We start from the raw sequence: 15,029 nt of genomic DNA, 5'->3' as shown, positions 1-15,029 counted from the left end.
CTTCCCCTCCTCTACCCCTCCTTCCCCTCCTCTACCCCTCCTTCCCCTCCTCTACCCCTCCTTCCCCTCTTCTACCCCTCCTTCCCCAGCTCTACCCCTCCTCTACCCCTCCTGTACCCCTCCTTCCCCTCCTCTACCCCTCCTCTACCCCTCCTTCCCCTCCTCTACCTCTCCTCTACCCCTCTTCTACCCCTCCTTCCCCAGCTCTACCTCTCCTCTACCCCTCCTCTACCTCTCCTCTACCCCTCCTTCCCCTCCTGTACCCCTCCTTCCCCTCTTCTACCCCTCCTTCCCCAGCTCTACCTCTCCTCTACCCCTCCTCTACCCCTCCTGTACCCCTCCTTCCCCTCCTCTACCCCTCCTCTACCCCTCCTTCCCCTACTCTACCTCTCCTCTACCCCTCTTCTACCCCTCCTTCCCCAGCTCTACCTCTCCTCTACCCCTCCTTCCCCTCCTCTACCCCTCCTTCCCCAGCTCTACCTCTCCTCTACCCCTCCTCTACCTCTCCTCTACCCCTCCTTCCCCAGCTCTACCTCTCCTCTACCCCTCCTTCCCCTCCTCTACCCCTCCTCTACCTCTCCTCTACCCCTCCTTCCCCCAGCTCTACCTCCCACTCAACCCTCCCTGCTCTGTTTGTAACACTATCACATGGAGACTGTTAAACACACATTCTTTACCTTTGTCTGATCTGCTCTGGTCAGAGAGTTGGTTATGTACTACAACAGATTATTACAAAACTCTTGCAGAACTAAACCATCTTAACATTCTGTAGTCTGAAGGTTCCATTCGCAAGGCCGTTCACCTTTAAAGCTCCATTCCAGAAGGAGGTTGGGTAACTCTAAATCAGGTCTATTAGACTGGCGTTTGATACACCAGATACACCAGAACGTTGCTCTTTAATAGAGAGAGAGAGAGAGAGAGAGAGACAGACCAATAAACAGACAGACCAATAAACCTGCACGTGTCCTCTACTGTATGGCTATTGTTATTGTATGGTTATTTTGACCCTTGGTTATTGTTGTTACTGTTGTCCCGTTGACAATATGGATTCTCATTTTTATTTTTTTATTTTTATATTGTAAATATCCAAAATAAGCTTTGGCAATATGTACATTGTTACGTCATGCCAATAAAGCGAATTGAATTGAGAGAGAGACAGAGAGAGACAGAGAGAGAGAGAGAGACAGAGAGAGAGAGAGAGAGAGAGAGAGAGAGAGGAGAGAGAGAGAGAGAGACAGACAGAGACAGAGAGAGAGAGAGAGAGACAGAGAGAGAGAGAGAGAGAGAGAGAGAGAGAGACAGAGAGAGAGAGAGAGAGAGAGAGAGAGAGAGAGACAGAGAGAGAGAGAGAGAGAGACAGAGAGAGAGAGAGAGAGAGAGAGAGAAAGAGAGCAGCCGACGTGAGTTTAGGGAGGAGATTGTTGCATCTCTCCACGATTGCCGTCGCATTAAAGCCAACGCTAGCGAAGATACCTCATGAGGAGTTTGTATCAGAAGTTTGTTTTTAGGGAACATCTTCAATCCATTTTGAATGGACTTCATTTGTGACTAGAGGGGAGGCAAACAACACTTGCTGACATGATTGAAAAAAACAGGCTTCTTTTAAAAATGAAATGTGTTATTTTCTCCTCGGATTTCAACCCAAACAAAACATAGTCCGTGTCCCAATACTCAGTCATCATCAGTACAGGTCACTCCCGTGATGCCAGAGTTTTTAGATACATTGGAAGCAACAAGATTTGGTCCCTACAGAGGTGCGGCATTTTGTTGTAGTCACTCGTTCTCTACTGATGCGAGGGGAGATGGAGAGACTTCCCCTCAACAGCTAGTCAGCTGAGAAAGACCATGAATTAAAGGTTTCTATGTGTAAAAATCAACAAAACAAGATAGAGAAGAGAAATAAATAATAAATGGAACAGAATGAGATGGTAGTCAGCTGAGAAATGTCATGCATTAAAAAGGGGTCCCATGTGGAAATGAAAACAAAACATTTAAAACACAGTAGAGGTGTATAATCACAGTAGAGGTGTATAATCACAGTGTATATAATCACAGTAGAGGTGTATAATCACAGTAGAGGTGTATAATCACAGTAGAGGTGTATAATCACAGTAGAGGTGTATAATCACAGTAGAGGTGTATAATCACAGTAGAGGTGTATAATCACAGTAGAGGTGTATAATCACAGTGTATATAATCACAGTAGAGGTGTATAATCACAGTAGAGGTATATAATCACAGTAGAGGTATATAATCACAGTAGAGATGTATAATCACAGTAGAGGTGTATAATCACAGTAGAGGTGTATAATCACAGTGTATATAATCACAGTAGAGGTATATAATCACAGTAGAGGTGTATAATCACAGTAGAGGTGTATAATCACAGTAGAGGTGTATAATCACAGTGTATATAATCACAGTAGAGGTGTATAATCACAGTGTATATAATCACAGTAGAGGTGTATAATCACAGTAGAGGTATATAATCACAGTAGAGGTATATAATCACAGTAGAGGTGTATAATCACAGTAGAGGTGTATAATCACAGTAGAGGTGTATAATCACAGTAGAGGTGTATAATCACAGTGTATATAATCACAGTAGAGGTGTATAATCACAGTAGAGGTGTATAATCACAGTGTATATAATCACAGTAGAGGTGTATAATCACAGTAGAGGTATATAATCACAGTAGAGGTATATAATCACAGTAGAGGTGTATAATCACAGTAGAGGTATATAATCACAGTAGAGGTGTATAATCACAGTAGAGGTATATAATCACAGTAGAGGTGTATAATCACAGTAGAGGTGTATAATCACAGTAGAGGTGTATAATCACAGTAGAGGTGTATAATCACAGTGTATATAATCACAGTAGAGGTGTATAATCACAGTAGAGGTGTATAATCACAGTGTATATAATCACAGTAGAGGTGTATAATCACAGTAGAGGTATATAATCACAGTAGAGGTATATAATCACAGTAGAGGTGTATAATCACAGTAGAGGTATATAATCACAGTAGAGGTGTATAATCACAGTAGAGGTATATAATCACAGTAGAGGTGTATAATCACAGTAGAGGTGTATAATCACAGTAGAGGTGTATAATCACAGTAGAGGTGTATAATCACAGTGTATATAATCACAGTAGAGGTGTATAATCACAGTAGAGGTGTATAATCACAGTAGAGGTGTATAATCACAGTGTATATAATCACACTAGAGGTGTATAATCACAGTGTATATAATCACAGTAGAGGTATATAATCACAGTAGAGGTGTATAATCACAGTGTATATAATCACAGTAGAGGTGTATAATCACAGTAGAGGTGTATAATCACAGTGTATATAATCACAGTAGAGGTGTATAATCACAGTGTATATAATCACAGTAGAGGTGTATAATCACAGTGTATATAATCACAGTAGAGGTGTATAATCACAGTGTATATAATCACAGTAGAGGTGTATAATCACAGTAGAGGTGTATAATCACAGTAGAGGTGTATAATCACAGTGTATATAATCACAGTGTATATAATCACAGTAGAGGTGTATAATCACAGTAGAGGTGTATAATCACAGTAGAGGTGTATAATCACAGTAGAGGTGTATAATCACAGTGTATATAATCACAGTAGAGGTGTATAATCACAGTAGAGGTGTATAATCACAGTAGAGGTGTATAATCACAGTAGAGGTGTATAATCACAGTAGAGGTGTATAATCACAGTAGAGGTGTATAATCACAGTAGAGGTGTATAATCACAGTAGAGGTGTATAATCACAGTAGAGGTGTATAATCACAGTAGAGGTGTATAATCACAGTGTATATAATCACAGTAGAGGTGTATAATCACAGTAGAGGTATATAATCACAGTAGAGGTATATAATCACAGTAGAGATGTATAATCACAGTAGAGGTGTATAATCACAGTAGAGGTGTATAATCACAGTGTATATAATCACAGTAGAGGTATATAATCACAGTAGAGGTGTATAATCACAGTAGAGGTGTATAATCACAGTAGAGGTGTATAATCACAGTGTATATAATCACAGTAGAGGTGTATAATCACAGTGTATATAATCACAGTAGAGGTGTATAATCACAGTAGAGGTATATAATCACAGTAGAGGTATATAATCACAGTAGAGGTGTATAATCACAGTAGAGGTGTATAATCACAGTAGAGGTGTATAATCACAGTAGAGGTGTATAATCACAGTGTATATAATCACAGTAGAGGTGTATAATCACAGTAGAGGTGTATAATCACAGTGTATATAATCACAGTAGAGGTGTATAATCACAGTAGAGGTATATAATCACAGTAGAGGTATATAATCACAGTAGAGGTGTATAATCACAGTAGAGGTATATAATCACAGTAGAGGTGTATAATCACAGTAGAGGTATATAATCACAGTAGAGGTGTATAATCACAGTAGAGGTGTATAATCACAGTAGAGGTGTATAATCACAGTAGAGGTGTATAATCACAGTGTATATAATCACAGTAGAGGTGTATAATCACAGTAGAGGTGTATAATCACAGTGTATATAATCACAGTAGAGGTGTATAATCACAGTAGAGGTATATAATCACAGTAGAGGTATATAATCACAGTAGAGGTGTATAATCACAGTAGAGGTATATAATCACAGTAGAGGTGTATAATCACAGTAGAGGTATATAATCACAGTAGAGGTGTATAATCACAGTAGAGGTGTATAATCACAGTAGAGGTGTATAATCACAGTAGAGGTGTATAATCACAGTGTATATAATCACAGTAGAGGTGTATAATCACAGTAGAGGTGTATAATCACAGTAGAGGTGTATAATCACAGTGTATATAATCACACTAGAGGTGTATAATCACAGTGTATATAATCACAGTAGAGGTATATAATCACAGTAGAGGTGTATAATCACAGTGTATATAATCACAGTAGAGGTGTATAATCACAGTAGAGGTGTATAATCACAGTGTATATAATCACAGTAGAGGTGTATAATCACAGTGTATATAATCACAGTAGAGGTGTATAATCACAGTGTATATAATCACAGTAGAGGTGTATAATCACAGTGTATATAATCACAGTAGAGGTGTATAATCACAGTAGAGGTGTATAATCACAGTAGAGGTGTATAATCACAGTGTATATAATCACAGTAGAGGTGTATAATCACAGTAGAGGTGTATAATCACAGTAGAGGTGTATAATCACAGTAGAGGTGTATAATCACAGTGTATATAATCACAGTAGAGGTGTATAATCACAGTAGAGGTGTATAATCACAGTGTATATAATCACAGTAGAGGTGTATAATCACAGTAGAGGTGTATAATCACAGTGTATATAATCACAGTAGAGGTGTATAATCACAGTAGAGGTGTATAATCACAGTGTATATAATCACAGTAGAGGTGTATAATCACAGTAGAGGTGTATAATCACAGTGTATATAATCACAGTAGAGGTGTATAATCACAGTGTATATAATCACAGTAGAGGTGTATAATCACAGTGTATATAATCACAGTAGAGGTGTATAATCACAGTGTATATAATCACAGTAGAGGTGTATAATCACAGTAGAGGTGTATAATCACAGTAGAGGTGTATAATCACAGTGTATATAATCACAGTGTATATAATCACAGTAGAGGTGTATAATCACAGTAGAGGTGTATAATCACAGTAGAGGTATATAATCACAGTAGAGGTGTATAATCACAGTGTATATAATCACAGTAGAGATATATAATCACAGTAGAGGTATATAATCACAGTAGAGGTGTATAATCACAGTAGAGGTATATAATCACAGTAGAGGTGTATAATCACAGTAGAGGTGTATAATCACAGTGTATATAATCACAGTAGAGGTGTATAATCACAGTAGAGGTGTATAATCACAGTAGAGGTATATAATCACAGTAGAGGTGTATAATCACAGTGTATATAATCACAGTAGAGGTATATAATCACAGTAGAGGTATATAATCACAGTAGAGGTGTATAATCACAGTAGAGGTGTATAATCACAGTAGAGGTGTATAATCACAGTGTATATAATCACAGTAGAGGTGTATAATCACAGTAGAGGTGTATAATCACAGTAGAGGTGTATAATCACAGTAGAGGTATATAATCACAGTAGAGGTGTATAATCACAGTGTATATAATCACAGTAGAGATATATAATCACAATAGAGGTATATAATCACAGTAGAGGTGTATAATCACAGTAGAGGTATATAATCACAGTAGAGGTGTATAATCACAGTAGAGGTGTATAATCACAGTGTATATAATCACAGTAGAGGTGTATAATCACAGTAGAGGTGTATAATCACAGTAGAGGTATATAATCACAGTAGAGGTGTATAATCACAGTGTATATAATCACAGTAGAGGTATATAATCACAGTAGAGGTGTATAATCACAGTAGAGGTGTATAATCACAGTAGAGGTGTATAATCACAGTGTATATAATCACAGTAGAGGTGTATAATCACAGTAGAGGTGTATAATCACAGTAGAGGTGTATAATCACAGTAGAGGTATATAATCACAGTAGAGGTGTATAATCACAGTAGAGGTATATAATCACAGTAGAGGTGTATAATCACAGTAGAGGTATATAATCACAGTAGAGGTGTATAATCACAGTAGAGGTATATAATCACAGTGTATATCATCACAGTAGAGGTGTATAATCACAGTAGAGGTATATAATCACAGTAGAGGTATATAATCACAGTAGAGGTATATAATCACAGTAGAGGTGTATAATCACAGTAGAGGTGTATAATCACAGTAGAGGTATATAATCACAGTAGAGGTGTATAACCTGAGTTTGCCAATTCCTCCTCCTTCTCCTTCTCCTCCTTCTCCTCTTCCTGCTCTGTACTTTATCGTACTCATTTCCTCACCTGTAAACACACACACACCAGAGATATTATACACACGAGAGATATTATACACACCAGAGATATAAACCCACACCAGAGATATTAAACCCACACCAGAGATATTATACCCACACCAGAGATATTATACCCACACACCAGAGATATTACACACACCAGAGATATTAAACACACACCAGAGATATTATATACACACCAGAGATATTATACATACACCAGAGATATTATATACACACCAGAGATATTACACACACACCAGAGATATTATACACACCAGAGATATTATGCACACACCAGAGATATTATACACACACCAGAGATATTATACACACACCAGAGATATTATACACACACCAGAGAGATTATGCACACACCAGAGATATTATACACACCAGAGATATTATACACACCAGAGATATTATTTACACACCAGAGATATTATGCACACACCAGAGATATTATACACACACCAGAGATATTATACACACACCAGAGATATTATGCACACACCAGAGATATTATACACACCAGAGATATTATACACACCAGAGATATTATACACACACCAGAGATATTATACACACACCAGAGATATTATACACACCAGAGATATTATACACACCAGAGATATTATACACACAATATCCGTTAAATGCAACGGCACGCGTCCTTCTTACCGAATTCCAATGCTCCCTTACTGTATGTTAGAGTAACTGTCACCTTTTCTCTCCCTCAGCCAACAAGACGGGAACAGCAACCTCACCATGTCAATCTAATATCCCCCCATAGTAGAACAGTTTACCTATTCTATTGGTCAGCTTGTCGTTCTGTGCGAGAAAGAAATCGCCTATTCCAAAAAAAAGAAAAAATACCTCTGGGAGAGTTGTGGGACTCTGGATTCCAAATTCATACAACCAGTAAAAAAAAAATGTCATCTAAAGCAATGAGGCTGATGAAACAGATCAGAATGTTTATCTTAAAATATTGATAAAATATTATTTATTCACATTATAAAACGCAACAATGTGCACACGGCAGTAGGCTATGGGCGAATGTTTGTTCCACGATGGAATTAGTGGAAAACGATAAATCTCCTGGCAGACGTTGCGCTTCCCAGGAGTCACACGTATCCCCTGTCGCAAGTGGAGACGGTGGCTATGGAAACATATGTCTCTGAATCCCTGCGTCAGGGGTTCATTCGGTCCTCTACTTCACCTGCCTCCTCGAGTTTCTTTTTCGTGAAGAAGAAGGATGGAGGTTTACGCCCGTGCATTGACTATAGAGGTCTCAATCAAATCACGGTGGAGTACAGTTACCCGCTACCTCTTATTGCCACGGCGATTGAGTCAATGCACGGGGCGCGCTTCCTCACGAAACTGGATCTCAGAAGTGCTTACAACCTGGTGCGTATCCGGGAGGGAGACGAGTGGAAGACAGCGTTCAGTACCACCTCAGGGCATTATGAGTACCTCGTCATGCCGTACGGGTTGATGAATGCTCCATCAGTCTTCCAATCCTTTGTAGACCAGATTTTCAGGGACCTGCACGGGCAGGGTGTAGTGGTGTATATCGATGACATTCTGATTTACTCCGCTACACGCGACGAGCATGTGTCCTTGGTGCGCAGGGTACTTGGACGACTGTTGGAGCATGACCTGTACGTCAAGGCTGACAAATGTCTGTTCTTTCAGCAGGCCGTCTCTACCAATCCTGTCCCCTTTTCTTCCCCCCCCATTCCTGGACTGACCACCGCAACCTGGAGTACATCCGGGCACCGAGGAGACTGAATCCTCATCAGGCTAGGTGGGCCATGTTCTTTACTCATTTTGTGTTTACCCTGTCCTACAGACCAGGTTCCCAGAATAAGAAGGCAGACGCACTGTCCCGGCTGTATGACACAGAGGAGCGGCCCATGGATCCCACTCCCAGCCTCCCAGCCTCCTGCCTGGTAGCGCCGTTCGTGTGGGATCTGGATGCGGACATTGAGCAGGTGTTGCGTACAGAGCCCGCTCCCCTCCATATGTACATTCCGTCTGCTGTCCGTGACCAGTTGATCTCTTGGGCCCACACGTCTCCCTCCTCTGGTCATCCGGGGAACGGTCGGACAGTGCGCTGTCTGACTGGGAAGTACTGGTGGCCCACTTTGGCTAAGGACGTGAGGGTTTATGTTTCCTCCTGCTCGGTGTGTGCCCAGTGTAAGGCTCCGAGACACCTGCCCAGATGTAAGTTACATCCCTTACCCGTTCCACAACGACCTTGGTCACATCTGTCAGTGGATTTCCTAACGGATCTTCCTCCCTCACAGGGAAATACCACGATCCTGGTCGTCGTGGGTCGTTTTTCTAAGTCCTGTCGTCCCCTCCCTTTGCCAAGGTCTCCCTACGGCTCTACAGACTGCAGAAGCCCTGTTTACTCACGTATTCCGGTACTACGGGGTGCCTGAGGATATAGTGTCTGATCGGGGTCCCCAGTTCACGTCAAGAGTTTGGAAGGCGTTCATGGAACGCCTGGGGGTCTCGATTAGCCTTACCTCAGGTTTTCACCCCAAGAGTAACGGGCAGGTAGAGAGAGTCAACCAGGATGTGGGAAGGTTTCTGCGATCCTATTGCCAGGACCGGCCGGGGGAGTGGGCAGCGTTTGTGCCCTGGGCTGAGATGGCACATAACTCGCTTCGCCACTCCTCTACTAACCTCTCCCCCTTTCAGTGCATATTGGGGTACCAGCCGGTTCTGGCACCGTGGCATCAGGGTCAGACCAAGACTCCTGCGGTGGACGACTGGTTTAGGCGCGCGGAGGAGACATGGGAGACCGCCCGTGTCCATCTCCAGCGAGCTGCGCGTTGCCAGAAAGCCAGCGCGGACCGTCACCGCAGTGAGACCCCGGTGTTCGGGGTCTGGATCTCGACCCGTAACCTGCCCCTCCGCCTGCCCTGCCGGAAGCTGGGTCCGCGGTTTGTGGGGCCATTTAAACTCATGAGGAGGGTGAACGAGGTATGTTATAGATTACAGCTTCCCTCTGATTATTGTATTAACCCCTCGTTCCATGTGTCTCTCCTCCGGCCGGTGGTGGCTGGGCCGCTCCAGGAATCTGAGGTGCGGGATGTCCCTCCACCCCCTTTGGACATCGAGGGGGCCCCGGCGTACATCGTTCATCCTGGATTCAAGGCGTCGGGTGGGGGGAGAGGTGCTGGGTTTCGGTTGCAGATGTTTTGGATCCTGAACTGCTGCGGGAGTTTCACCGTCGCCGGCCGGATCGCCCTGCGCCTCGCCCTCCAGGTCGTCCTCGTGGCCGGTGTTGGCGCTCCGCTGCAGCCACGCATCAAGGGGGGGTACTGTCACGACCTGCCCTCCAGGACACCTACAACACCCGATGTCACAGGAAGGCCAAAAAGATCATCAAGGACAACAACCACCCGAGCCACTGCCTGTTCACCCCGCTATCACCCAGAAGGCGAGGTCAGTACAGGTGCATCAAAGCTGGGACCGAGAGACTGAAAAACAGCTTCTATCTCAAGGCCATCAGACTGTTAAACAGCCATCACTAACATTGAGTGGCTGCTGCCAACATACTGACTCAAATCTCTAGCCATTTTAATAATTAAAAATTGGATGTAATAAATGTATCACTAGCCACTTTAAACAATGCCACTTTATATAATGTTTCCATACCCTACATTACTCATCTCATATGTATATACTGTACTCTATACCATCTACTGCATCTTGCCTATGCCGTTTGGCCATCGCTCGTCCATATATTTTTATGTACATATTCTTATTCATTCCTTTACACATGTGTATAAGGTAGTTGTTGTGAAATTGTTAGATTACTTGTTAGATATTACTGCATGGTCGGAACTAGAAGCACAAGCATTTCACTACACTCGCATTAACATCTGCTAACCATGTGTATGTGACAAATAAAATTGTATTTTATTTGATCAGTCTAAAACATTGCACATACACTGATGCCCTCTAGTGGCCAAAATCTAAATTGCACCTGGGCTGGAATAATACATTATAGCCTTTCTCTTGCATTTCAAAGATGACAGTACTAAAAAAATACAAAAGAACGGATGTTTTTTTCTTTGAATTATCTTTTACCAGATCTATTGTGTTATATTCTACTACATTCCCTTCACATTTCCATTAACTTCAAAGTGTTTCCTTTCAAATGGTACCAAGAATATGCATATCCTTGCATCAGGGCCTGAGCTACAGGCAGTTAGATTTGGGTATGTCATTTTAGGCAAACTTTTTTTTAAAGGGGTTAATTTAAAAAATTGAAAGAATATGGCACCACAACAAACATGCCAAGAGAGGACCGCCCACCAAAACTCACAGACCAGGCAAGGAGGGCATTAATCAGAGAGGCAACAAAGAGACCAAATATAACCCTGAAGGAGCTGCAAAGCTCAACAGCGGAGATTGGAGTATCTGTCCATAGGACCACGTTAAGCCGTACACTCCACAGAGCTGGGCTTTATGGAAGAGTGGCCAGAAAAAAGCCATTGATTAAACCTCTCTAGGCTCGGTGGGACGGTAGCGATAAGTGCAGGGCACCAAATTCAAACTACAGAATTGTAAATATTTAACATTCTTGAAAATACACATGCAATATGTCAAAATAAAGCTTAACTTCTTGTTAATCATGCCGCGGTGTCAGATTTCAAAAAGGCTTTACGGCGAAAGCAAACCACGCGATTATCTGAGGAAAGCACCCCACTATGCAAATGGCTAACAATCATTTTCAACCAGGCAGGTGGCGACACAAAAGTCAGAAATAACGATATAATTCATACCTTACTTTTGAAGATCTTCTTCTGTTGGCACTCCAATATGTCCCAGAAACATCACAAATGGTCCTTTTGTTCGATAAACTGCTTCTTTATATCCCCAAAATGTCCATATATTTGGCCGTTTGATTCAGAAAAACACCGGTTCCAACTCGCCCAACATGACTACAAATTATCGAATAAGTTACCTGTAAACTTTGTCCAAACATTTCAAACAACTTTCCTAATCCATCCTTAAGTATCCTAAAACGTAAATAATCGATACAATTTAAGACGGAATATACTGTGTTCAATAGCAGATAAAATCAAAGTGGAGCGAGCTACAGGTCGCGCGCCCCAAACAAAAGAGTCCACCTGGCTTGACACTCATTCTGAATAGCTGTACTTCTTCATTTCTCAAAGGAAAAACATCAACTAATTTCTTAAGGAAGCCATAGGAACTGCAACCAGGTGCCTCATAAATCCAGTTTCCCATAGAAAACCAATTGAAAACACAGTGAACTCAAAAAAAACATTCCTTGATGGTTTGCCCTCGGGGTTTTGCCTGACAAATAAGTTCTGTTATACTCACAGACATAATTTTAACAGTTTTAGAAACTTTAGAGTGTGTTCTATTCACATCTACCAATTATATGCATATCCAAGCTTCTGGGCCTGAGTAGCAGGCAGTTTACCTTGGGCACACTTTTCATCCGGACGTCAAAATACCGCCCCCTAGTTAAAAAAAAAGGAGTAAACACGTTTGGTCTTCACCAAAAAGGCATGTGGGAGACGCCCCAAACATACGGAAGAAGGTACTCTGGTCAGATGAGGCTAAAAAATTAGCTTTTTGGCCATCAAGGAAAAAATGTCTGGCACAAACCCAACACCTTATCACCCCGAGAAACCTGTTTCAGTCTTCCAGAGATTTGATACTGGGACGGAGGTTCACCTTCCAGCAGGACAATGACCATAAGCATACTACTAAAGCAACACTTGAGTGGTTTAAGGGGAAATTAAATGTCTTGGAATGGCCTAGTCAAAGCCCAGACCTCAATCCAATTGAGAATCTGTGGTATGACTTAAAGATTGCTGTACACCAGCTGAACCCATCCAACTTGAAGGAGCTGGAGCAGCTTTGCCTTGAAGAATGGGAGAAAATCCCAGTGGCTAGATGTGCCAAGCTTATAGAGACATATCCCAAGAGACCTGCAGCTGTAATTGCTGCAAAACGTGGCTCTACAAAGTATTGACTTTGGGGGGGTGAATAGTTATGCACGCTCAAGTTTTCAGTTTTTTTAGTCTTATTCCTTGTTTGTTTCACAATAAAAAATATTTTGCAACTTCAAAGTTGTAGGCATACTGTGTAAATCAAATAATACAACCCCCCAAAAAATATATTTTAATACCAGGTTGTAAGGCAACAAAATGGTGATGGGGTGAATACTATCGCATGGCGCTGTATGCTATTCGAGGTAAGTGGGGACACTTCAGGCTGAGGAGTAAGTTTCATCCCCATGTGCTACATCAATATCCTAATGAGTATCTCATTACTGGTATCGTCCTATTCTTATCCTCTCTTGGGTAGGGGGCAGAATTTTGACGTCCGGATGAAAAGCGTGCCTGTAGTAAACTGCTTGCTACTCAGGCCCAGAAGCTAAGATATGCATATTATTAGTAGATTTTGATATTAAACACTCTGAAGTTTCTAAAACTATTTGAATGATGTCTGTGAGTATAACAGACCTCATATGGCAGGCAAAAACCTGAGAAAAAAATCCAACCAGGAAGTGTGGAAATCTGTTTGTAGTTTTTCAAGTGATTGCCTATCTAATATACAGTGTCTGTGGGGTCATTGTGCACTTCCTAAGGCTTCCACTAGATGTCAACAGTCTTTAGAACGTTGTTTCATGCTTCTACTGTGAATGGGGAGAGAATTAGAGCATATGGAGTCAGATGACTGAGAAAATGACATGAGATCTCTCCCGTGAGAGTTAGGTGTGTTCCTTTTCATTTCTGAAGACAAAGGAATCGTCCGGTTGGAATATTATGGAAGATTTATGATAAAAACATCCTAATAATTGACTCTATTGTCACAAAATCCTTCGTTGTGTTGCAGGGAAGACCAAAATGCAGCGGAGTTGTGGATACTCATATTTTAATTAACAAAAAAAGAGTAAAGCATCCACTTGACAAAACAATAAATGATACCCACAACACTAAACAGTTTTGCAGGCTCACCAACGCAGTGCAAAAACAACTACCCACAAAACCAAGTGACAAACATACTCCTACATATATGACTCCCAATCAGGAACAACGATCCCCAGCTGTTCCTGATCAGGAGTCACAAGACCAACACAGAACAATCACACACACACAAGACTGCCACGTCCTGACCCCAAAACTACTACAACAGCTCCATCTGCTGGTCAGGACGTGACATCTATACATCGTTTGACATGTTTATACGAACTGTAATATAACTTTTTGGACTTTTCGTCTGAATTTACTGCGCGAGCACAGTGCATTTGGATTACTCGACTGAATGAGTAAACAAAAAGGAGGTATTTCGGTATTAAAGTATTAAATATTATTAGGTATTAGGTATTAATTATTTAATATTAGGTATTAAATATGGACTTTATCAAAACAAAACAAAGATTTATTGTGGAACTGGGATTCCTGGGAGCGCATTCCGATGAAGATCATCAAAGGTAAGTGAATCTTTATAATGTTATTTGTGACTTCTGTTGACTCCAAAATGGCGGGTATCTGTATGGCTTGTTTTGATGTCTGAGCGCTGTACTCAGATTATTGCAAAGTTTGCTTTCGCCGTAAAGCTTTTTTAAAATCTGACACAGCGGTTGCATTAACCTGTTATGGCTAGGGGGCAGTATTGACACGGCTGGATAAAAAACGTACCCGATTTAATCTGGTTACTACTCCTGCCCAGTAACTAGAATATGCATATAATTATTGGCTTTGGATAGAAAACACCCTAAAGTTTCTAAAACTGTTTGAATGGTGTCTGTGAGTATAACAGAACTCATATGGCAGGCAAAAACCTGAGAAGATTTCATGCAGGAAGTGGCCTGTCTGACAAGGTGTCGTTCTTCTTGTCTCTGTTTATTGAAGAGTGAGGATCTTAGCTGTCCCGTGACACTTCCTACGGCTGCCATAGGTTCTCAGAAGGCGGCAAAACGCTGAATCGTGGCTTTGCAGGCTCTGGCTGAAAAAAAGTAGCGCGTTTGGGTAGTGGCTGGTTACAGTACTGTGAGACTCAGGCTCG

At 41.5% G+C, this 15,029-nt stretch overlaps 2 protein-coding genes across 2 annotated transcripts in view; both read right to left on the bottom strand.

Moving 5' to 3' along the window:
* The window catches only part of LOC145859277 (uncharacterized), a 296,534-nt gene that overhangs the window by 165,331 nt on the left and 116,174 nt on the right, over positions 1–15,029 (bottom strand). The window lies entirely within an intron of this gene.
* The window catches only part of inpp5kb (inositol polyphosphate-5-phosphatase Kb), a 102,250-nt gene that overhangs the window by 82,838 nt on the left and 4,383 nt on the right, over positions 1–15,029 (bottom strand). The window contains exon 2 of the mRNA XM_045690278.2: positions 6,885–6,966. Coding sequence (XP_045546234.1) covers positions 6,885–6,966 — 82 coding nt within the window. The remainder of the gene's footprint in view (positions 1–6,884; positions 6,967–15,029) is intronic.

The sequence above is a fragment of the Salmo salar genome, chromosome 11, assembly GCF_965601325.2.
Source record: "Salmo salar chromosome 11, fSalSal1, whole genome shotgun sequence".
In the NCBI taxonomy this organism is placed as follows: Eukaryota; Metazoa; Chordata; class Actinopteri; order Salmoniformes; family Salmonidae; genus Salmo; species Salmo salar.
This window is presented reverse-complemented; position numbering and strand designations above follow the sequence as displayed.